At 38.8% G+C, this 23986-nt stretch overlaps 2 protein-coding genes across 6 annotated transcripts in view; one reads left to right on the forward strand and one right to left on the reverse strand.

Moving 5' to 3' along the window:
- LOC118235910 (zinc finger protein ZIC 4-like) overlaps positions 1–17427 on the forward strand; it is an 83424-nt gene extending 65997 nt beyond the window's left edge. For 3 of the 5 annotated variants that reach the window (XM_035433798.1, XM_035433797.1, XM_035433796.1), the window contains 2 exons: positions 12822–13572; positions 15443–17427. In XM_035433798.1, the coding sequence (XP_035289689.1) occupies positions 12822–13572; positions 15443–16089 (1398 nt within the window). In that variant the 3' untranslated portion in view covers positions 16090–17427. Of the gene's footprint in view, positions 1–7604; positions 7894–11764; positions 13573–15442 lie in introns of those variants that run through there. The other 2 variants (XM_035433799.1, XM_035433795.1) reach the window with 2 other exon arrangements.
- Positions 1477–5832, reverse strand: LOC118235911 (zinc finger protein ZIC 3-like). The gene is made up of 3 exons (XM_035433800.1): positions 4514–5832; positions 3486–3649; positions 1477–3217 (listed from the first exon to the last, which is right to left on the reverse strand). The coding sequence occupies exons 1-3, from the start codon at positions 5508–5510 to the stop codon at positions 3035–3037; spliced, it is 1344 nt and encodes a 447-aa protein (XP_035289691.1). The 5' UTR covers positions 5511–5832; the 3' UTR covers positions 1477–3034.
- Positions 17428–23986: the final 6559 nt, after the last annotated feature.

The following is a 23986-nucleotide window of genomic DNA, read 5'->3' on the forward strand; positions in this document are numbered from 1 at the left end:
ATTGTGACGTCATGTCAAGTAAAAGAACGTGAGCTGTCAGGAAGTATAATGCGCGCCTGCCCAAAATGTGGAAACTCAAAATTAGTGTGTGTGTGTGTGTGAGTGAGTGAGAGAGAGAGAGAGAGAGAGAGAGAGAGAGAGACAGGCAGACAGAGAGAGAGAGAGAGAGAGAGAGAGAGGTGGGATATTGGGTAGCCTAACTTGTGGGCTATTGGCCTATTCAGCAAAAATAGAAATACAAGAAGCCTATAAAATTGATTGACTTCAGCGTCCTATAGCAAAAGTTGACTGCGCTTTCAATACCATTGCATTTTTCTCAATTCATCAATCCACATGTCTACTTAGCTTAAATGTTTAGCTCTGCGTATTAAGTGCTAATGCTCGTATATTGTACTCCTATTTTATTTTAGTTTGCACACTTCATCCTGGAAATGTGTACATCTACAAGATAAATCACAGAACAGAAATGTAGTTTTGAAAATTAATTTTAAAGATTTTATAGGCGATGTTTTAGATTTCTAATAAGAGTAGACACAAATACCAATAGCAATTATTAATTTAGGTTACTTATTTTTGGTGAAGCTTTGGGTTGTCTATCGTATAGACCTTAATTATAATATTTAAATTAATAGACCTATCAGAGTATTGGTATTTTCCTGTTAATTTTCCCCATCCATTTTCTATGGATGTAAACGCTTCGATTCATAATGGCATACTGTGTCTATTATGCACCATGTGTGATTACTTTACATGGAATTCTTACTTTCAGTCTAACTTCCGTAACTCATATTGTCCCAAAGGTATACATGTGCGGCTTTTATACTCAATAGTTTTTTCTTGCAAAATGCTCAAGTCTAAAGAACCTATCCGCTAAGACCACAGTAACACAGGGTCAAGTTAGAAGAGGTGTCGAAGGAATTGACACTGTAACCAAAGCACATTCTTTATGTTCCTGTCAGAGGACTCTAACGTGAGCGTGATCAAGCACGGGTCAAATCGACGTTGACAGTTGAAAACATTTTGTCCAGGTCTTCAGAACAATGCCGTCCCAGTTTCAAGTTCACTTTGTCCTGAATCATAACAACCATTATGGGTAGACGGAGAACTAAACACTTCTAGTGTGGTCTAGTTTTAAGTCACAGTTCATCACGGCGTTGCAATTTAGTATTAGTCAGAACTGTGCTTATTCATCACCATATAATTTGTAATAGGCTATACCAAAAATAAATAAATAAATAAATAAAAGTTATTTTTAAGAGTACGAAAGTGTCTCATACGTTTGATTCATTCAGCGTATTGTCATGTGCATGGAGCATGGGACTGTTATACAACTGGTTAACTATCTGCTTTTCAGGCATAAAATACGCGACCAATTTCTTCGAGAATGTGCATGGCTAACTATACCTAACTGCGCACACTTCCTATGACTTAGAGTAAGGTATAAAAGCGCTGAAATAGAAGCTTGCATCAAATACATTTTTCTTAGCTCAAGGGTGATTATTTTATTATAGCACATGTAAGAAAATCCGAAGCAAAATATACGTGCGCAATACACAGGATTAAACACCAGCAGTATTGTTTATCCTCCTGAATACGAATATCAATATCAATGTCACGTTCATCAATCGACATTATTTTGCACAAAGCAAGCTTATTTCCACAACTACATTCACAACAATTCAAAACAGACAAACAGAAACCTTTTATTATTAAAGTTACTGTGCTGCAACATTGATGCACACACTAAAACACATTTTGCATCCACAAAGACAGTCGATTCTGTAACCATAAATAACTCGATATTAGATTGGGGGAATTTTCACTCAAGTATTTGAAGTATTCATGTGACTCATTCCGGTTGGAATATATCTGATAAATATGTGTTTTTAACTTAATTTCAAAAAACCGAATCGGTCACATGCCCATTACTGGCTGAGTAACCAGCTAGGCGCGTTTGAAGTTTGAAGCTTATTTGATATCTACCATACACCCTAAATAATGAAGAAAAATACATCAAATAAACTGAACCTGACTTAAAGAAAAATTGTACTGACAGAGAATTACTTGCACGATAATTTGCAATCGCTTTATAAATAAGAAAACATTTCAGCTTTACATAAATTATATTTTAGGCTACAGAAAGGCCTTTAGCGGCCTCACATGCTAAAACAGAGTTGACGGAAATAAATCCATATATAGACAACTTTGACTCCACATTATTAATATAATTCGTATTTTCTTTATATTAGAACAAGACACATTTATATATTTTAAAAAAGATACAATCGCAATATGTGAGCTTTATATTTAAGATTTTTTTAATATTAGGTTATGATCCAAAACTGTACAGTCTTGTTAGAAAACATTTACATAAATATCATTTCAATGTCGGAACTTTTACCGATATTTAAATTACAAATGGATAAATATGGAATCATGAATATGTATTTACATTGTTATAAACAAAAGGCAACGGTATATATATTCAACGGTAACAATCGTAATTGAGTACCACAGTTCTCCACCTGAAAACGGACGTTGACAACAGATGAGACCCCATCAAACAAGGAAAATACATTCACGAGTATATATTTAGTATTTATTTATTTTTGTTCAAGTTCAAGACAAAGACTTTGGCACGTTTATTAAGACTGTGTGAAGTTTTAACAATCAATTCAATGGTGATACGAGCATCACCCTGACACATCGTGAAAGATTCTTCCTTTTTTCTTTATTTTAAATAGACTTTGAGGAAAAAAATACGTGAAATAAAAAATACAATAATTATCTGTAAACTAAAAATGGACATCCCATAATTATTTGTAGAAACTGTTATTTTATTATTTATGTTTCTGTCGGCTTCTCACTCGGAAGTCACTCTCAAAATCCTGAGAAAGGACGAGGCCTGGTGGCGCGTGGACATGCTATCATCTGCTCAAATAGTTCCTCCATTACCTCATTTCAAAACCTTAGGATGCACGTGGAATAGGTTTCCTTAACCGCGTGGTACTTTGAGAGTCTGCTTTGCTCAGTTTCAAACGTACCATTCGTTAAAGTTGGGTGGGAGTCCGTCGTTATGTGATGCAGTATTTTGCACAACTGACGGCGGTGTTTTTGTGGATTCTTCTATGTTTGTTGTCACCAGAGCTGGCGGTGTGGACGACTCGTACCCAGAACTTGCAGCTGGTGAAGACTCTGAGCCTTGAGACTCATGCACCTGCAATAAAAATAATAACGATTTCAAGTAAGCTGTAAGAAATTAATAAACCTTACTTGCAGATATTTTTTCATAAGAAATTAAATAAGCGAAAACGGAGTAATAAAAATAAGTGCTAACCGATGCTAACATTAACTCGTAGGCCTATTTGCTATTAGGCCTACAATAAAAACGGGGCAAGAAAAGAGAATATGCAAACTTTAATCGATTAGGAAAGTAGGTAATGCTTTGGTAAGTCTTCACACTCAGTAGATAAATCGTTTATTACCTTCATGTGTTTCCTGAGAGAGCTTGGATGTGTGTAGGACTTGTCGCACACTTTGCAGATATACGGCTTGTCTGAAGTGTGCACGTGCATGTGTTTTTTTCTGTCGCTGCTGTTTGCAAAGCGCCTGTCGCAGCCGTCGAACTCGCATTTGAAGGGTTTTTCACCTGCAACAGAAAGAAAAACATGGAGGCCTATTATTTCCAGTAGCCTGTACACGGTTTTCATCTAATAAAAAACTACTTCACCTTTGTTACTTGGTAACGGGCAGTATTTAAGAACACAGTCCATAGCATGATAAAACACCCGAACGAAGTCAATACACTTGAGAAGAAATGTTTTCTCTAGAATACTGCAAGTATCCTCAACGCAATGCAAGTGTTTCGTAGATGTGAAGAATGCTCCTTTCGACTGTATATCAATTACACGAGTCCATTCATTCCGATAACACTGTTCATGCTGTTTACCTACCGAAAGTTCCGATATTTAAAGTTCCTACGTACGTCTCACTTTGTTCGCATTTTGGTTCAGATCACAGGTTAAGTGTTCAAGAGAATGACTGCGAATGCCGGACGCAGACTAACGGGTGAGCACTCAGAGGAGCCAGACTAAATACTGTACTTCACACGTACTTATCTGGCTATTAGAAAAGATATGTGGTCATTGCAAATACAATTACCCGGAGAAAATAGGTCCAGTTTACGACTAAAACATTAAGAAGCATTTGAAATTAAGGAACAGATTCACGTTATTTTCTCAACAATATATATTTAAAATGCAACTGTTTATTTTACATATACTTTGTGAAATATGTTTTTCTTTGCCGAATCAAAAAATAGGCCTGCAATTATCCAAAAGCAAGGCGTAGAACACACTGTGGAAGACTACTCCGCTACTACGTTAGGCTATTTAGCCTACCCCTCCCCCATTTTAAAGTAGAAAACAGACCGAATAAAAACTACTACTGAACCGGAGTACATACACGTTCAAAGTGATCACAGTCATAATAAAATGCGAAAGCAAATGTTTACCTGTATGAGTTCTTTTATGTATTTTCAAATTTTCCGACCTGGCAAATATTTTTCCACAACCGGGGAAAGGGCAGGGGAATGGTTTTTCTCCTGTGTGCACTCTGATGTGATTTACGAGTTTGTATTTGGCTTTAAAAGATTTCCCTTCCCTGGGACAATCCTCCCAAAAGCAAATGTGGTGACTTTGTTCTGGACCGCCAACATGTTCCATGGAGACATGCGTCACCAGTTCGTGCATGGTGCTGAAAGTCCTATCGCATGTTTTTTTGGGTCGGTTCATCTGATTCTCGTCAATCCATTTACATGACATTTCTTGTTTTATCGGTTGCCTCATGTATCTGAAGAAAGCTCCAGGGCCGTGGTGTGGGGGAACGTTCATTCCCATGTTCATATTGATCGGGTGATTGTAGTTGTGAAGTTGAGCAGTGCCATAATGGTCCGTGCGGGGGCTGGCTACTGGTCGGTAAGGGTCTGGTCTTCCAAAAATATCCCCGCGTAAACCCAAATGCATTTGACTATTTACTATGTGTCCATTAGGGGAATGGTGACTCGCTGTCTGCTCGTGCAACCCAGGAAATAGGAGATGTCCCGGGTTATCAGAAAGCCCAGGGGGTCCGTGCAGACTACCCGAGGAAGGACCGAAGATTCCATGCTGAGCACTACTTGTAGCGGACTCTCCGATAGCAGCTCCACGGTTTCTTAACAAAAAGTCCCTGGTGGAATTGAAAGCCCCGCTGGTGTAAGAACCCACTTGTCCACCGTGGTGGTGTCCGAGGGCAGCTGCGTATCCGGAGGCTTGCGGGGTGAACGCAGATGTCTGACTGGAGGTGATGTCGTGAGTCACGGGGCTGAGTTTGAATGCTGCGGAATGGGAAGAATCTCCAAAGGGATTGAGTCCCAACCCAGTGTCCCTGTTCCCCATCTCATGGTGTCTCGGCGCAAAACCTCCAACACCTAGCGCCGAGAACTGTGGACCGCTGTCAAGAAGCATAGTCATCAGGAAGAAAATAAAAAAAGCTCGCGATGGTAAAAAAATTAAACAAACAGTTAATAAATTGTTTGCAAACACTATGGTCGAAATTGCAGCACAGCGATCTCTAAATCGTACGATTTATATAGAATTGCAGGCTAATTTTGAAAAAGGAAAAAAATAGACAACAAAACAGCAAGCAGAATCCTTCCCTTCAGTAACGGGAGGAGGAAACACATGTAACTGTGATCCTCGAGAAAGAGGATCAAACTTTACCCCCCTTACTAGTGAATGATGTCCTTGGACTGATAAAGTCAATCACTCACTCCTTGCACATAAATGAACTCGGGAGGCAGCTGTACGATACCCAATGAGAGGCCAGCTAGCTCCTTGGCACGTGACGAAAACACAGTGAGTTAATTGGCTAGATATCTGTTGATTGGCACGGTTCGACTTCGCACTTTAGTTTTATTGGTTGGTCGACGTGTTATATGCAAGTATGGCAGTGGGACATCTCGCTGAAGTAATTGTTCCTTGTTTATTTCCTTCCAATACACACCAAATATTCTGAAACTTTTGGGAAGTTATTACGAGAAATTGTATGTATAAATACATCTCATTAACAGACAGACAGTGCAGCAAGCGCAAACATTCGTAGCAGCCACTTCCGAAGCCTACAGATTTTAAAATGATTATTTTTATTTTTATATAAATCGCGTCAGCACGTGCATTATACAGGTACACATATGAACACAGACACCTTGGAATATTGGTAATGACTCTTACATGCACTCTAGGATACTGTATATTGTCTATGGACCCTTCTTCAAAACCTAAGAGTACTCCGTATATAATGTCGTTATTTCCCATCATTGCAAGTGTCTGGGGTTCATAGGTCTCCTCACTGAATGTGTATGTCCCATGTGAGCACCTCCATTAACGTGAATTAATTATAATACTCTCTGTTTTCATAAAACAATTATGTCGAAAAAATACATTATGTAAATATAGGTATATTTATGAACTTATTTGCTCCTTTTAAATTCGGATGTCATTATTAGTTTCACTTTAGTTTTCACTATTATTTTTTTCTTTAAATTGTTTTCTTGGGCTGCTTTTCATTCACGCTGTCATGATATTTGGCAAAGTTCCGAGTTCTTGCTTTCTTGCAGCCGCGTGGGAGGGGGATGGTTTTCCCTAAAGCATAGGCTGTTGAAAGAAGAAATAAGAAAGAAAAATGGCAGTATTTGTAATGTCTTTAGAATTTTTCTTACCCAAGAATCCCAGGCTATTGAGCTGATTTCACAAAGTTTCCACCGACTCGCTGCTGGAAACGTAAAATCTGATCAAGTTCAGGGAGGCGGTGAATGTTTCAAGCAGTGCTTTTTAACTCCACGCCACATTCCTTTGCCCAGATCTGTCCCAGGAAGGAGCTCTTATTTTGTATTTCAGAAATTAAGAATAAAGAAATGTTCACAAGCAGGCTTTCAGTTTTGGCTTATTCTGTATTTATCCTACTATATATATACATATATATATATATATATATCACCATTATTTGAGGTTAATATCAATAAAGTAGCACGGTGAGTTCATTATAATACATATAATACATACACATGTATTCTTTATTCACAGTTTTGTATTGGAACGTTAGTTATGTACATACATGCATACACACACACACACACACACACACACACACACACACACACACACTTAACTCCATGAGCTAGTGAGCTAGTGATAAAACTTAAATGCTCGTCTGGTTTCATATACAGGGAAGCATGAAGTTATGAGTGGTTCGTTTATCTGCCCTGTAAAATCAGGACTTCTCTATCCCCCTCCCCCACTTCTCTCTCTCTCTCTCTCTCTCTCTCTCTCTCTCTCCATCCACACAAACACAACAAGGAAGTGATCGAACGTCTCTTACAATATGACATATCCTCTCCCTATGTTATAACATAAAAAAAATATCGGTAGGATCATAATGGTATATGGAACGTTAGTTTTGATGAGCTATATTAGTTAGCAGACACACGTGCAGCCTACTGTTATCTGTATTAAAAATCAAACCATGTCCCAGTTCAAAGATCAGTTCTCAAGATCATATACGATATATTGGCTAGGGTTTCTGAAATTTCCGCTTAGCCTCAGGAAGTGGTGAAATTTGCTTCTAAATAAGGCCGACTAAAATGTAGCTCGAAGTTAGCCTGCTTCCTTTTCAATATAATCTAAAGTAACTCTGAGTCTCCATGGGGAGAGCATGTGCTTTTGGAAGCAATAAAATTCCCCTCCACCCCAAATATCGTTGGATTTCTGAAGATACAAACTGGATACATACAATACGACAATTTTTGGCTCCAAAATAAATAGTCCATTGTTGTGTTTCTGTTTTCACCCCTTTGAGGTAAGTAAATTAATTGAAGGTTATAGTCCTATCTTGAAATGTTATGATTGCCAGCCCCAGTATCAGCACACATATTGAATGGTATGTCATACAACAACAATCACAAGCATTTTTCTGTCCGAAATAAAGAACTTCTTTTCATAATTGATCATAAACTTTTTTTTTTTTTTAGGAATTATGGAAAAACAAAAATAAGAACAACAACATCAGCATTATTATTATTATTATTATTATTATTATTATTATTATTATTATTATTATTATTATTATTACTATCATTATCATTATATGAATTGCTGTTTATGGCCATTTATGCTTGTCAACTGACTACATTTTAATTAGTGATGCTGTCAGGTTGTATTGGCTTATTTATAATAAATTAATGCTTGTAAAGTTATGATGTTATAATATGAAACACCTACCTTAATGCTGCTATTGGTGTGAAGTAGTTATGGGTTTTTGATATGAAGGGTACATCGCTAGCCATGGAGAAACATAACTGATATGATTCATTGTGGCCTACTCGAACACCTCCGCGCCCAGCCCATTATATTTGCACTGAGCGTTAATTTCAATGTGGTATGTAAATACTTTGCTTTAAATTGCTACATGTTTTAATTTAATTTAATTTCTTGTCGACATTATCATAACAATGAATTTTGCCCCTATGCCCCAGCTTCCCGCGCAGTTACCTCTCACGCCCGTAACCTTAACTGTGAAAGTGAACTTGGTAGTAGGCTACTAATGCGTAAAACACATATTTGGTTCAAAACTTCGGTAATAAAATATAAAGAAAATATTATGGCACGTATGTGCGCAAATACAATAAATTAAATTCAAATGTATTTTTGTTAAACATTATTCGGCTATGCTGGATGACATCGCCATCAGTTGAATGGGGAGACATTTCGAATTTAACAAAGTTGAACCACTTTAATATCTGAAAAATTATTTAATTCAGAATTCTAAGAACTGTTCTACAAAGCTGGTTTGTAGCCTAAATCTATCAATACACCCTCTTTCACATGAATGCGTATAGTTGTTCATCTGTTGTCCTGTTCCTGTAAATGTGTGTGTGTTTAATGAATACTTCACCTGAACCCCTTTAAAATTTAGAATAAGGATGGACCACGAGGTACGTGGATTAAATATTGAACGACGTCTTTAGTCAATGTTTAGAATGGTTTGTGTTGTACTGATTTTGTTGATCCACTACTCATTTCAACAATACAGTGTCTTCAAAAGTGATAATACAATTAAAATGCGTTTCATTTTTTTATTTAAGATATTTTTACTACGGGCGCCCAAGACGATTGTATCATACATTGTGTTAGTTAATCGTACAACAAAGTTGGAAAAGTACCGTTTACAGATCGCAAGACAAGCTTTCAAAAGTTTTACAGTATTCTCTGTTGTAGTTACTATGTATGTGTGCAAATAAATGCTCACGTGTTCTTCCATAAACAATCACACGGCTTTCTTGAATGTTAATTTGTAGGAATATTCTAATTCCATCCTTGCTTGTCCTTTTGTGGGCTTATATTCAGTAAGTGAAAGAATGATACGTGCAAACTAATATTTCTCGCGCACCTAAAGGTTAAATCCCGAATCCTATAATGTTTATATGTTGCAATATCTCTATCAGGGACCTATGACCTTGGGTGTTCCTGTTGTCTCTGTTTTTGTCTGGAGTCCTTCTTATTGACCTTCCCTGTGTCACTGCTAACTGAGTGGCAACCGAAGCATAGAACACCGCAGCTAATCTTTACCGTTGTCTTCTGCTTGTCTAGCAGAGTTTAAGCAGCCAGTGTAGGGTACGCATTGCGCTCTGATGAAAATCCAACGAAACACAACACGAACTTCGCAGAAATAAACTCGGCAACTAGTTATTGAATAAAAATCAATTCAAGCCATACGAGTTTTAATGACTGTTCGTGTCGTTGACGGCGTGGATTCACGTATGTCATGCAGTCTGTTACTTTGCTTCTTGTCCTTTTTCAACTGTATCCATTACGAACTATACAGTTTTGGACATTTAGGTTGTTTTGCTCTAATCATCAAAAGCAGTCTGAAACGTACAGGACATTGGAAACTTAAAAGATTCTCTCGTTCTTCTCTAGCGAAGCTATAGCAGCCTTTAAAGTTGCAATGAAACTATAGCTAAACCACTATTAGGTGTGGCAAACGAAATAAAACAATTTGCTTTGCGTTGAAAATGCATCTTTATTGAAGTGAACTGTTTAAGTTATATGCTTGGTTTAAATATCATATTTCATTCTGAGTATTTGGTGGGAAAATAAAATATAATTATATTTTTATTTTTATTATACACAGTTTTTATAATGATTAACTGAGAGTATTCACAGGTACATTAAATTAATTCATATTTTATATTAAAGGTTAAGACGCACTCATACTAAACAAAACTTCGTCATCCAGTATCTGCACTTGTTTATGATGACATGCATATTGACATCTGTCAAGTGACATTTCTTCAGCGAAGTAGGCTATTGCTAAGCATTGTCAGGCAGGTAAATTATGCGATCAGGAGTTTTGACAAATTTCAGGAGAAATTAGTCCTACCAATTTAAAATTACTGCATGGCGTTCTGAAATTGTGCACATAGCCGAAAACGTTAAAGGTCCGTTGTGGGTATATGTTGCAGTTAAACGTTTGGCCAGAGGAAAATGTTTCATTTAGAAACAAACTCGACAGGCAAGCCCGAGGAATGCTTTCGTCACTAATTTCCACCTTTCTGTTAGTCTCAATTGACTTGAAATTGAGCTCTTCTTGCGTTATTTCGCCAAGTACGCTATACCAGTGGTAGTAAATATAACAACAGACGAATGTAACCTATTCATCTGTAGGCCTAATCAATACTTTAAATCGCGCTTTCATACGAAAACAAGGTAAATTTGGAAGCGAGAGCACTAGACATGACTAATATAAAACAAGCACTGACATGCTTGTTGGTGTACAATCCTATTCTACGTTTGGGTTCTGCGTGCGATTTGGCTACATAGTTTGTAACGAGCCAATTTCTTCAACTTTTATGCGAATTGGTTCAACCCATGCGCACACAGACACACATTCCGACTGTTTTTCTTGGGGTATAGTTATTTAACCCATTTGTGTCCACATGTGAGCGGGAATAACCTACCTAGCGTGGAAGTTATTGAGTGATTTTATTTAAGGAGTAGGTTATATATCTAAATATACACAACACACGAATTTTAATATTTGCAAAACAAATATAGCCTTTGCAATTAAACACGTTACTTTTTATTTTTCCAAAAGGAAACGTAGTTGTAGGCACTCAACATACATAGGCTACATAGCTACATACTTACATACATACATAAAATTCTCATATTTACAATATATATGTTTTATTATGTAAGTGTGGTTTTTATACCACCATATTCTTTCAATTTAAATTGCTTTTAAATTGACCAATCATAAATTAATACCGGGCTACAGATATTGTTTATTTGTCTATAGGTTGTTGACAAACCCAGTATGAGTTATGTCGATATTAAATAAGTAGCATTTTATGTAGGGTATAAATGTATTTAGCCACATGTCATATATTTTTACATTCCATGGCAGGCTTTGCCACTATCAAGGGATCTTTAAAATGAAATTTCCCCCTGCCCATAGTGTGATTGCATGATTAAATGCATATTGAAATATAGCATGTTAGTGCGAGTTGTATTTCGTAAGACAAACTTTTAAGGGGTTTAAAGTATGAATTATGACAAGAGATAGTGTGAACATCAATAATATCAATCGGCTGATTTAACCAACGCAGCCGTTTGATAATACATAAGAATCCTGGACCGTTAAAATGTTGATGAAACTTAAACGGGCTAGGTTGGAGTTTCATAAACACACTGCTATAATGCTGTATTTTCTCGAAAAGAATGACAATGGCCTTCATTGTACATTGCGTAAATGCAAATGCTTTGCTAACGCGTGGTCTATGTCACAACGTATTTTACGGTAATATTATTTTTAAAGTCGATACATCAGAAATCAGTGACCTTACCCCAAACGCTTTACATGGCTTCGTCAACTACGGAGCGAGTTTACTTGGAGGTATCGTTTTTCTTCCCCAGATTAACCTCATAGGAGCCGGAATATTCAATAAAGGTTTGGGGACTTTACAAGCACAAACTGCCGTATGTTCTGAGAAAAAAATGTTCTAGTTTGGGGAATTTACGAGGTTTCTGTTTAGTGCCGCGCCTGAAAGTCAAAGAGCCACCGTTATTTGGCAGTCTATAAGCGGCACATTTCAAAGCATTTTCTTTGCAATATTTTTAAAAGGAGTCCTGTAGCGAACGTATGCGTGTCCCTTTAAACCAGCCAAGCTCCCGTCAATCATATCAAATTCCAACCAATCCCAACGCGCTCTGTTTTAAAAGCAGATCTGCCTGCTGTGCTTTTATATTGCACCATAGCCTGCTTCGAAGCAGTTTTTACTACTACGATTATTGCCACAAATCAGGAGGGCGCAAAGTGGACGGCATGGGACTCGCACCACATTTAAAAAACTGGTGTGTGGTTTGGAGTCTCATTCGAATTGTAGGTTCGGGAATTTTCATATCGAGATGGTAGCGTATTTAACAGGATAGATGATGAAAATAACGTTTTCTAGGTGATTCCAAATCACGTGATATGTTAAATTTGCGAGATCACAGCCATACCCATAACAAAGCATGACTAGTCTGCCGAGGTTTAGTGATTGCCCTCTTTCTTACGTCTGTCCTGGGGAGAACAATACTGAAGCCAGCGTGGTGCTGCCACCTTTGGCAGGGGCGCATACGGGACACCCCACTGGCAGTCCCTTAAAACTCTGCCCCTCGCACAGTTCACAAGACTACCCTGAGACTAGGTCCAGTACTTATGATGGTTATTTTGTCCCTCAGACTCCAGACTCTGGATACTCCAGCCATCGGTTAGAACATGGTCCAAGGAGCTCTGTTGGTGGAGCTGATCTCCTTGGAAAAGGCATGCCACCCGTAAATGATGAACTGGCGGCAAGAACCTCTCAACATGGCGTTATTGGAAAGTATAGTGACCTCACCAGCTATAGAGAAAGGAGAAGTCGAGCATTTTTCACTGCTTACCACGAACAGGCCCAGGGGTATACCCATGGAGCTCAAGATCTCGGCAGCCAAATGATGCTCGGTCTACCAGGGGACTTTCTCTCAAGAACAAACCCCTATAGTCATTCCCTTGGCAGCCAAAGGGGCAGCAGACAACAGGTAGTCACCCAGTTTATGACTTTCTACAAACCACTGAACATGGCCATACCACGAACAGGAAGCGACTCCAACCTCAGGTTCTCTAGGCAAAATATAAAGTGCGAGATGGTCTGCAGGTGGAGTGGCGGCCAAGAGGAGCCTGGGAAGCGGCCTTGCGGGACGAATTTTGAGACAATGTATGAACTTGTCACCCACATAATGATGGAACACGTAGGGGGACCAGAGCAAGCAGAACACATTTGCTACTGGGAGGACTGCTCGAGGGAGAGGAAGCCATTCAAAGCCAAATACAAGCTGATAAACCACATCAGAGTCCACACTGGGGAAAAACCCTTCCCATGCCCCTTCCATGGCTGTGCGAAATTCTTTGCAAGATCAGAGAACCTGAAGATTCACAAGCGAACACATACAGGTGGGTATAATAATAATATAATAACAATAATAATAATAGTAATAATAATAATACATTTCATTTTGTTTTCTCTTAACTTCAGTGCCCATGATGGACATGGTTCTAAACTTTTTGATATCACTGAATTCCAAAATGAAAGGGGTCGGAATGATAACGAATTTGCAAAGATAGACTTTATTGAAGTTTACCATTTGAATACTTAATAATACTAATAATACTAATAATAATAATAATAATAATAATAATAATAATAATAATAATAAATGCCGGTGATTAGCCTGCTTAGAAATGTTTAAAGCATTTTAATGACACGGATAAATATTGATTTTTTAACAATACGATACTTAATATAACTTAGAAACGGATCGGAAATCTGACGGAATGGCGCGCATCAGTGGGTAATACTTTTAAAATTGTATTATGCGTAGAAAGTGCACTGTTTATTTAGAATCTCTTTGCTGTAGTAATTCGAAGGTTTACAAGAGAAAGAAACTTTTTTTTTGACTGAACTCAAGAGAAGCTCGAGTGCAGTTTCTCAACTTATTTTGTGTCCTTCACTTGCAGGTTATGGATAAATAAATAAATAAATAAACAATTAAATAAATAAATAAGAAATGGGACACCGGAGAGTCGTGACGTAGATTTTACGTAGCGCTCTGGCCGCCCAGTGAGGAGAAACTCCTACTAATCAAATATTAAGCCCTGGTGCCAGCGCTGAGATCAGCGCAACTCAGCAGCAGGTAGCTCATAAAACGTTATTCAAGGGCATTATTTATTATAGCCTGCCATATGGACGACAACATTCATAAAAAAAACTATTGTACTGTCTTCTATGACCGCTTCTTGTACAGCAATACCCTTTTTGCCGATGGTTGAATGTAGAATATAGAATAAAGTCAGAGATAGTGATTTTTATGAAAATAAGTGATTGTGTATATGTAAATACCCTGGCTGAAATATAAAGACGAAAATTCAATGAAACCGAAATAAAGAATTAATTGAGGGGCTACTTATATAAATACAAGAGCGTTTATTTAAAGTAAGAGGCACAATTGACAATATAACCTATAAATACGCTAGGTCTATATTCTTATTATTGATTGTAAAGCAGGAATGACATTGCTTTCTTTTCATAATGGTATAAGAATGTTGACAATATACCATCTTGCGTAAATGTATTCCCGTAAGCTGATATTCTTAGAAACAGCCACCATGCTAAAATGATATTCCATATGTCATGCTTATCTATGAGATACTTTTATGAATGTTGCACCGTTAAATAATTATAAATTGTAATCGCTGCGCGAATTCTGTAGCATTCTGTATTTGGAATGACATTATGTCAATGACATATAACTGCATTGTTTGCATAGTTAACACACATACAAAAATAATGTGTAATCTTTACAAACAGGCCATATATTTAATAAGATCTTTTTGCATGGATTGAAGTGACTGAATGTGTATTAGGCCAACTTCTGATAATGTAGGCCTATATTTCACGATTGTGTAGTAACACAGCCTAGCATATCTGTTCAATATGAAATGTGCTTGTTTTTAGGTTAGACTTATCATTAAAGAGGGTTCATTCTGGTTTTAAGCTATGCTTGGCTGGACGTTTGTTTGACACATTTTGGAGACTGATCACTCAACCATATGCCAAATTTCTTAAAGAATAATGTAGCAGGTTAAAATGTAGTAGCCTACATGCATATAGGCCTAATGCTTGCCAACGTCTAACCAAATCATGAATCATCTTGTACGACTTTACAACCATGTAGGCCTGTTATTTATTTCTATAGCCTATGGTAGTGGACCACACGCATCCTGACATAACATTTGGCCATCTCTCCCTCCTCTGCACGTTTAGGTGAAAAGCCTTTCAAGTGTGATTTCTTGGGATGCAATCGAAGATTCGCTAACAGCAGCGACCGGAAGAAGCATTCCCACGTGCACTCCAATGACAAACCGTACGCGTGTAAGGTCCGAGGGTGCCAGAAGTGCTACACGCATCCCAGCTCCCTTCGAAAGCACATGAAACTGCACTGCAAGACATACGTGGCGAAAACCGAGGAGGATAGAAAGGATAACATCGGGCACTTTGCCGAAACCAGGTCGCCCGAACTAACGCCTCGACAGAGCTCGTCCTGTCCCAAAGTTCAAACGTCCTGTTCCGGACTCCCTGCCACACCACAGGACCGTGTGTCGCTGGAGAGGGGAGATGGCTCCTCCACGACGCCACATTTTCTACGCATGTACGACAACGGCCTGGATTGCGCACGTAGATCGCAGTCTCTCATTGACCCTTTGCTGTTGCAAAGAGAGCAGTACAGGACTGAGATCGTTCAGTACGCCGCCAACCAGCCAAGCTACAGTTTCGCCCCGAGCCATCAGACCTTTCAGCCGCACAGTGGCTCACCATTCCAAAAAAGTATTGTGAACGGCTGGTACACATGTCACGGTGGGCCAGAGGCCTTCTCGTCAAAGCACAGTGACAGTGACAGATCCTCCATGTGACTACATTATTGCGCGCGTGTGTGTGTGTGTGTGTGTGTGTGTGTGTGTGTAAGTTAATATTTATTTTTATCCCCTTCAGACATGTCCTAAATTAATTGGCGAGGAGGGCTTGACAGCCAAGACTAATTGTGTGGTTTTGTTATTGTTTTTGATTCTATGTAATTCACCAGAACAATGAATTTGTTCCTCAGAATTTTCAGTGGACGTTGTGCCTTTAGATTGAGCATTCACACCACCATGCACCTTGCGACTGATAGGCTTTATATGACCAGAATTGGCTTGGCTTAATTAGCTTGCTATGTGACAGTTCCTTACTATTTCACTACAATAAGAAAGACTGAAAAGTCATTGCGTCTGTTTTTTTGGGTTGTAAGTGAAAGCATCTGCCATTTATGTACCTTTGATGATAATTTGTTATTTGTTTTGCTTGCTTGCAGTATAATGGAGCAAACAGAGAGTCGTTGTGTAGGCCTACTGGTATGTCTTAAATGTTATGCTGCCTTTTTGACCTTTTAGATGGGAAAGGAAGCGCCAGCAGTTTAAGATCGTGGAAATCCTTGTATTAACGTTTGAGAGGTCAAACAGGGCAATTCGGCTGAACCACGAATTCTAACAATGGAATTAAGTAAATGATGGTTGTGCTTTTCTTGTCCCGGTTATCTGAGCAGCGGACAATGCATAATGGCAGTTATCTTGCGTTTGGGTTGCATCGCCATTCAAATTAGCCAAACTGTTTTGTACAATTGTTCTTGAAACATGTGTTCCAGAATTAACACGTATAGTAGAATAGCAACAAGGGGCTATTTGAAATGGCGATGCGTAGTGTATTTGTATTATTTTGATTGTTCACGTGTTTATATGAATAATATGTTTATCAGGGATGAAATTATTAATCTGTTTATCCAACATTATGTATTTTGTTCTTGCATCACCTTTCCAAATACTTTGAAATCAAACAGTCAGTTGATGTGCTAAATATCGTATTCAATGTGAACGAGGCCCGTTCATCGTCAAGCAGGTCTGTATTTTTTTTTTTTTTTTCAACAGTTATAGTGTCCGCCTTGGTTGGTGAAGCTATTCGTTGATTGGGCCTCCTGCTCACGTGCTGTCCTAGATTTTTCTCTCTCTTTATTTACGGGATATTACATTTTCACACGGATTATGTGAGCTATATGCACAGACCTACTGTATGTATAGGCCAGGGCATTGTTTTAGTTCAGTGGACAGTGCAAAGCCTCTGTGATAAGAATGAAGATATTTAATTTGAAATTCTACTGTATATACTGTAATATTAATTATACATACACACATTCATTAAAGTATGTGTATTCTCTTTGATCAGGCTGTGTGTGATCAAGACCAATGCATTTTCAATGAGAACGTGCCTGAGTTACATAGTGACTCCTCGCAGCTGCAGTAGCACACCGCCTTAATATCAGTTTTGCGAAATTTCAGAGGGAATGAATTCCAAGTTCCTTGGAATGAAATTAGCACGTTTAATGAAATGTAATTAATTATCCCTGTAATATGCGAAATTTTCCAGTATCGCAAATAGACCAGACTCTACTACTTGGCGGTTTTAAAATAGGACCAGGGTTTTAATGTAATTTGAGCATACTCATACATGGGTTCATACAGAATCTGCCGTGAATGCTTTTTCATGTGCATGTATAGGTTTATCACTAAGATACCTTTAATTAAAATTAAGCGTTTTAAAACAACGTGCTATTTTCATTGGAAAATAACGCGTGGAGGTTCAACTTTGAGGAGACAATTACATTAAATTCATCGAGCAGTTTTGTAAGAGAACAAATTTGCGTTCACCTTATCTATGCGAGTAGGCCTACTGATACCGGACCTAGCTAACAACTTTCCCTGAGCAGCGAGTGTATATGCAACATCACTGAATCACTAAATGCAAGTTAATTACGCGTAACAAGGACAAGCATAAAGGCCCTAATTACATACAGATTACATCCATTAAAAATAAAATAAAAATAAAACCATTAAATACCACAGTAACCTGTATTAATACAAAAGACATGCGTGCCAAGGGGTGGGGATGCACGGGGAGAGCCATATGCAGCCAGAACTACATCTACGTTGGAAGCATGTGTATTCAGCAACAACTGCCAGCATCCTACTGTAACACCAGTGATGTACTGGCTTCTCTTGAACAATTCTAACCAATGCAAAAACGGTTATCACTTCTGTGTTCAATTGATATTTCAAATAGTTTATTTAGACGGCTGTATAGTGTGGGCTGACCTTTCATTGGATTATTGGGTCATATATCCAGGCCAAATTCAACATAAATATACATGACCATAGCATATGCTTTATCTGTCAGTAGAGTAGGCCTGCTCTATGAGATGTGCATGGTGAAATAGTAATGAAGGACATATTTGACCAAAGGTCATCACATTGGAGCAGGAAGGCCTTTCTCCTCATACTAATAACTAATGTGTGTGTGCCTGGGGGAAGGGGTGGGGTTCTTTAATTTCATACTTGTTTATATTACCATACAGTCGTTTTGGGAGCTGGTTCTAACGACGAAAGAGTAAAAAGTGAGTGCAGGACAACCTGTTCTTAACGGCAGACAAGGTAGCTAATCGCTTGAGGACGATCAGGTCTTGGCACGAGGCAGTCCTACGACTGTGCTTCTCCGATCTTAGATAAAACAGCTACATTTGAATCGTTCTCACCCCAATGTGCCTGCGTTGGGCAGAATATATAGCCATGTAGCCGGAGTTTTAGTGATCGTTAGTGAGCGGAAAAAAGGAAACATCGATTTTCCCCAAGACGTGTGGAGGACTAGTAAACTGCCTGCTAGCTTGTGTTCGTTTACTTTCTTGCATGCTTTATGATCGACCATAAAACAAGCATTGCCGCAATGCCTAGCGCCTGAGGCGAAAAATGAAGCTTTGTTGGAGTGTAAAATGCACATTTTATACTGTGATAATTTACAAAACAGCATGTGTAAATAATGAATTTTCAGTTATTGGCAATAAGAATAATGGAAATTATGTTGCTTATTCATACCAACATTCTACAGTTGAATTAAAATGCTCTCGATTGTTTACTAAGAATCGTAGATACAAAAAAATCTAATAAAATATAGGTCTAGGGTATTTAAAAAAAATTGAGGTTGGGATACAAGTTGGGATATAATAATAATAATAATAATAATAATAATAATAATAATAATAATAATAATAAATAAATACTAAATAAATAAAGAAATAACATATCCGTTATCAGAACCACTCTGGACAACCTGGATGTAATGTCTACGACATTTATATATATATATATATATATATATATAAGGCTGCATCATAAAATAATTAATATCAAAATGAGATGCTATAGCAGTACTTATTCCGAAATTTTGATATACCACAGGCTTGTGGTATACGATTCCTAAAACGATGTTTAAATGGAGACGACAAAAGACGCCTATATATTGACTGTTTAATTTTAGAAGCATATTAATTGCCCCTGTTTAAACCATTGCCACGACATAGCCGTTTCTTAATGTAAATGTTTTTTTTTTTTTTTGCCTGCATACTATATAAAGGTTATGGTAGTTCTCCTTGCAAAAACGTATTGTCATCATATCAGCATAAACAGTATAAAATATGCGCGCAACATAGATTGAAATGAACGAAAGAAGAAATTTGTCCCATTGCATAATTACTTCAGCTTGGCTGAAATGCCGATGCTACTATGTAGTTGAAGCTCTTAGGTCGAAAATGTCAAGTATTATGCTAAGTATTGTATATTTCTTGTTCACACCATTACAAGTTTTATGGTCACAGAACTATGTAAGATCTATATGTAAATACATATGGGCTATATGGAGCTCATGGAAACCTCAATCCCATATATTCCATATCATGCATCCATGCAGCTTTAACTATTGTATACTTCTAACAGTATCATCTATAGATGTTGAGCTCATAATCATAATCAGGTAGCCTTGCTGTGCATTTTCTTTTTGCCATTACATGGTGCCCAAAAAACGGAAATGCACATTAATACAGATGTCTGTGGATCTACACAGCAGTGAGACGGGGCAGGGTGTGGTTCTAAATGAACTTCCCTTCCACTTGTGTGTGCCTACACCATATTGTAGCCATTCTTCCTGACTGAAGAGAAGGTAATTCTCTTTGGTTGGATGAAATTAGATTTGTTGTTGAAATAAGTGTTGTTTGTTTTTAGTTTTAGGAGATTAGAGCTTGGAGAATGAGAATCCGGTCAATAGGAGTCAGCCCGTTGTCTTCCTCAGACTCAGGTAAACGAGTCCGTGAACGAGAGAGATAGAGAAACACAGGAGGGAGAGATGTGGAAGAGACAGCAGGCCGCCAGCGCCGGGGCGAGAAGGCTAGCAGCGACGTGTGGATTCGGTAGTCTGTACATTTTTCGCCTTGTTTTGTGACAAATTGAAAAATGCGCTCCGAGCCCTTCTGTCCTTTCCCTCAGTTTAATCCCTTTTCCCGTGAGAATGAGCCCAAAAAGCGCTGGCAACAGTGTCCACTCTCCTGACCTCAGAGGCCTGGAATCTGTCTCTCTGGCTAGCTCCTTCGCACGCCATTGTGTCACAGTGGGACAGGGCAGAACACATCTCTTGCCTTGGCCACTGGTGAGCTCCAACTACGGGAGGCAGAGAACCTGCCTTTATTTCGTCATTTTCCTTTAACTGGGTGGCATCTAATGAGATTTCCTTTCCTTTCTTTAACCTTGAATATTTCCTGTTATAACAAGAAAATTTGTTATTTTAAAATAAAATTGATGCCTGATTTCTTATATTATAATCAATGTAAATTGTGCAAAGCTGCTGTTGATACATAATTAGGTGAAGAAGGATCAGGTGTCCATGGGTGAGCCTTATTTATATTGGCAAGCCTATTATTAATGAAAGCAATGCAAAACATCTTCTGTACAAATTATCAGTAAAGTTCAGTGGTCGGGCTCCTATATGTCTTGCCCATGGTTTGCCACTGCATTCCTCAGCTTTCTTTCAATGGTGCTATATCCATATTGTTGGTCAAGACTCAACTCTATGGTACAGCATCATGTGCGGAGTTGGATGATGTTTGAATGGGATCTCTGGCCTTCCCTATTCAGGCTAAGTGTGTCCGTTCTCCCGGACTCAGCTTCTTTTTGTCCAGTGCCGCCCCACCTTTCACCACTCCTTGTGACTGCCCTACTCTCATCTCCCCTTGCTTGACTGTCCTCATAGCTGCCTCTCTGTGAATCCTTAAGACCAGGCCCCTGCTCTCTGTCTACCCCAAACCCCCTCCACCCAGGCTTCCATTCTGACATGGCTCCCTCCTTTCTGCGTGGCTGACAGATGCCCCCTGGATGCCTGCTACCCCTCCCTCACCAGCTATTTTTGCCCCCTACCCTGACCTTTTTGAATGAATTACCCTTCTATTACCTCTCACCAGATTGCACAAGGGCTCCACATATACTTGCTTCTGTCTTCTGGTTGTGTTTTCAACAGCGTGTTTGTGCGCATGCTACAGAGCACGAGGAAGACATGAATTAGAGGACAACAGTGCATGGTGTAGACATGTGTAGACAAAAAGAAAATGAAATTCTTTTTGGAGAGGTGACAGCAAGCCAGGGTGCGACAGGGGAACCAGAGAAAAAGATAAGATACACTTTATCGAACCCTGTGGGGTAATTTGGCCCCTGAATTTGACCCATTCTAATTACTTAGGAGCAGTGGGCATTCACAGTGAAGTGCCCGGGGACAAACTCCAGTTCTGAAACCAGTGCCTTGGTCAAGGGCAATGGCAGGAGTATACCTACCCTGACATGCATGTCTTTCAAGACAAAGAGGGAAAAAAAACAATAAGAATTATTTTTAGAGTTTTTCTACTTGCTCCTCCCAGGCATTTTTAAGTGACAATAATTGCCAGCTTGCCAACTAACAACCTTTAGAGAAAACAAAAACATTTGTAGGGTTTCTGTATTGCATGAGTAGACAACGCAGTCTTCTCTGTTTTGATGTATTTTAAGTTGTTTGTCAAGAAAACATGCCACGTAAAAACAACTGAAACCACCGGAATATAGAACTAATGACATATTACAGTCTATCTGATCTGTATTTCAGTCTTGTCTCCAGCTGCATTGCAGTTTTGTGTTGCCAGGGGTGCCAGTCATGTGTTACACAGATGGCACGAGTGCAGATTAAGACAGTCTCCAAGAACGCGTCAGATACTGACTTGTTTTTTGAGCTTGAGCCCAAACATACACATTTGAATTCCCTGTCATTTGAATTTTGAATAATTCTAGCCTCCAACCAACTGCCACACAGTTAGATAATACCTTTTCTGCATATGTTGCCATTTGTCTTTTGATGTATTTCTAGTTTCCTGACTTTGCCCCTGTGGTTCTAATGACGTCAGCTAACTGTCTTTATTTATGTTTTGTGCATATGCTACATACTACAACATATTTGGAGAACCATATTAAGGCAACCTGCCGTGGCACTGCCAGGATGCAATAGAAGGTTGACACGAGACCTGGAGGTCCTCCGCATCTTATTCTCGGACTAGTGCGCTCTAAAGGAATGGATCACTCTCTCTCTCCTTCCAAAGATCAAAACAGCTATAGTTTTTGCTCAGGCAACTTCCTCTGGCGATGACCAGAGTCCTGACTTCCTTCACTCAAGCTGAATATGCCACAGAGTTCCTCTGCATTTCAGGTCAACCTGTTACCTTAATATCCTCCACACCTTTGGCATGTCATTTGGTTGGTAATGAGTATGTACTAAACTATCGCACAAAAAAACTCTGGAAAATTCAGCTGATCTTGCAAAGCTGCTTTTTTTTCAGTATTCATTACATTTTAAAATGAGAATTTATTTTTTAATATCTTTGCTTAATGATTTACTTTATATGGAATACATTTGAGTACATCTGAGAGAATGTTAAAGTGGCTTTGATCAGGGCACTGAACGTGAAGCTCCTATATTTCACATACAGCCACGTGAGACTTCATGTGCTTGTTGTCTTTGCCCACTCCCAGTGACACTATATTATCAGCAGCTGTTTTTGTGCTTTTTTTGTGGGCATTGCAATATATGGTTAATTTAGTTTTAAAAATCTGTTGAGAGAGATCTAAAATCAATAGTGATCATTGAGTGCAGGTATCTCATGATGTAATCATGGGATTTTTGTGTAGCAGGTGCCACACGTCCCACTGATGTCAACGTTCAGAGCAAGACTGTCAAAGTTATTGGGCTCTCATTCACAATACATGAATATGTACTTGATAAGATACCTCTTACTGTCGGCTGCTGTCGTATGTATACATGTTAAGACCAGCGGGGCTACAGTTTAGGGAACAATAAGTGAGCACGGCAGTGGTGGTCTTGCTATTAACCTCTCAGCATTAGAATAACACCTTGGGGTCAAATAGTACAGTGATGGATGGGAGCGTTTGGTCGGGGGGGGGGGGGGGGGGGGGGTTCTGAGGGCTGGATGGCAGCAGCAATGAATTCCCCTTGGGCCATTTCAATTACAGTCTGAGCTTTCCCGTGACTGTGATGTGTTGCTTTTAAACCATGACATTACTTTGGGGGGTCAAACCAGATCATAGCAGCTTCTGACGCCCCCTCCCCAAGTATTTATTGGAAAGATGGGTGTTAAATAGGTCACAAAATTGCGGGAAACTGCTACCATGATTGAAGAGTTATGGATCAAACGCCTTTATGATAGCTCCCTTTCTTATAACTACACCATAAAACAAAGTTTCAAACTATGCCCCCATATTAGCTTCCTCAACTTTCCAGCTTGAACTGTTCTTACATTTGTTGTACATTTAAAGTCAGGTAGGTTTAAGCCTGGTACATGCTACTCCATTTTAGCCACACTTCAGCCGC

The sequence above is a fragment of the Anguilla anguilla genome, chromosome 9 (genome assembly GCF_013347855.1).
Source record: "Anguilla anguilla isolate fAngAng1 chromosome 9, fAngAng1.pri, whole genome shotgun sequence".
NCBI lineage: Eukaryota > Metazoa > Chordata > Actinopteri > Anguilliformes > Anguillidae > Anguilla > Anguilla anguilla.

Bases quoted from the DNA above. Each gene is read 5' to 3' on its own strand.
- LOC118235911 (XM_035433800.1), bottom strand. From the start codon at position 5,510: ATGACTATGCTTCTTGACAGCGGTCCACAGTTCTCGGCGCTAGGTGTT. The intron at 3,650-4,513 runs GTAAACATTTGC...TTTCTGTTGCAG, and splicing joins ACATAAAAGAACTCATACAG to GTGAAAAACCCTTCAAATGC. The intron at 3,218-3,485 runs GTAATAAACGAT...TTTTTATTGCAG, and splicing joins CTCTCAGGAAACACATGAAG to GTGCATGAGTCTCAAGGCTC.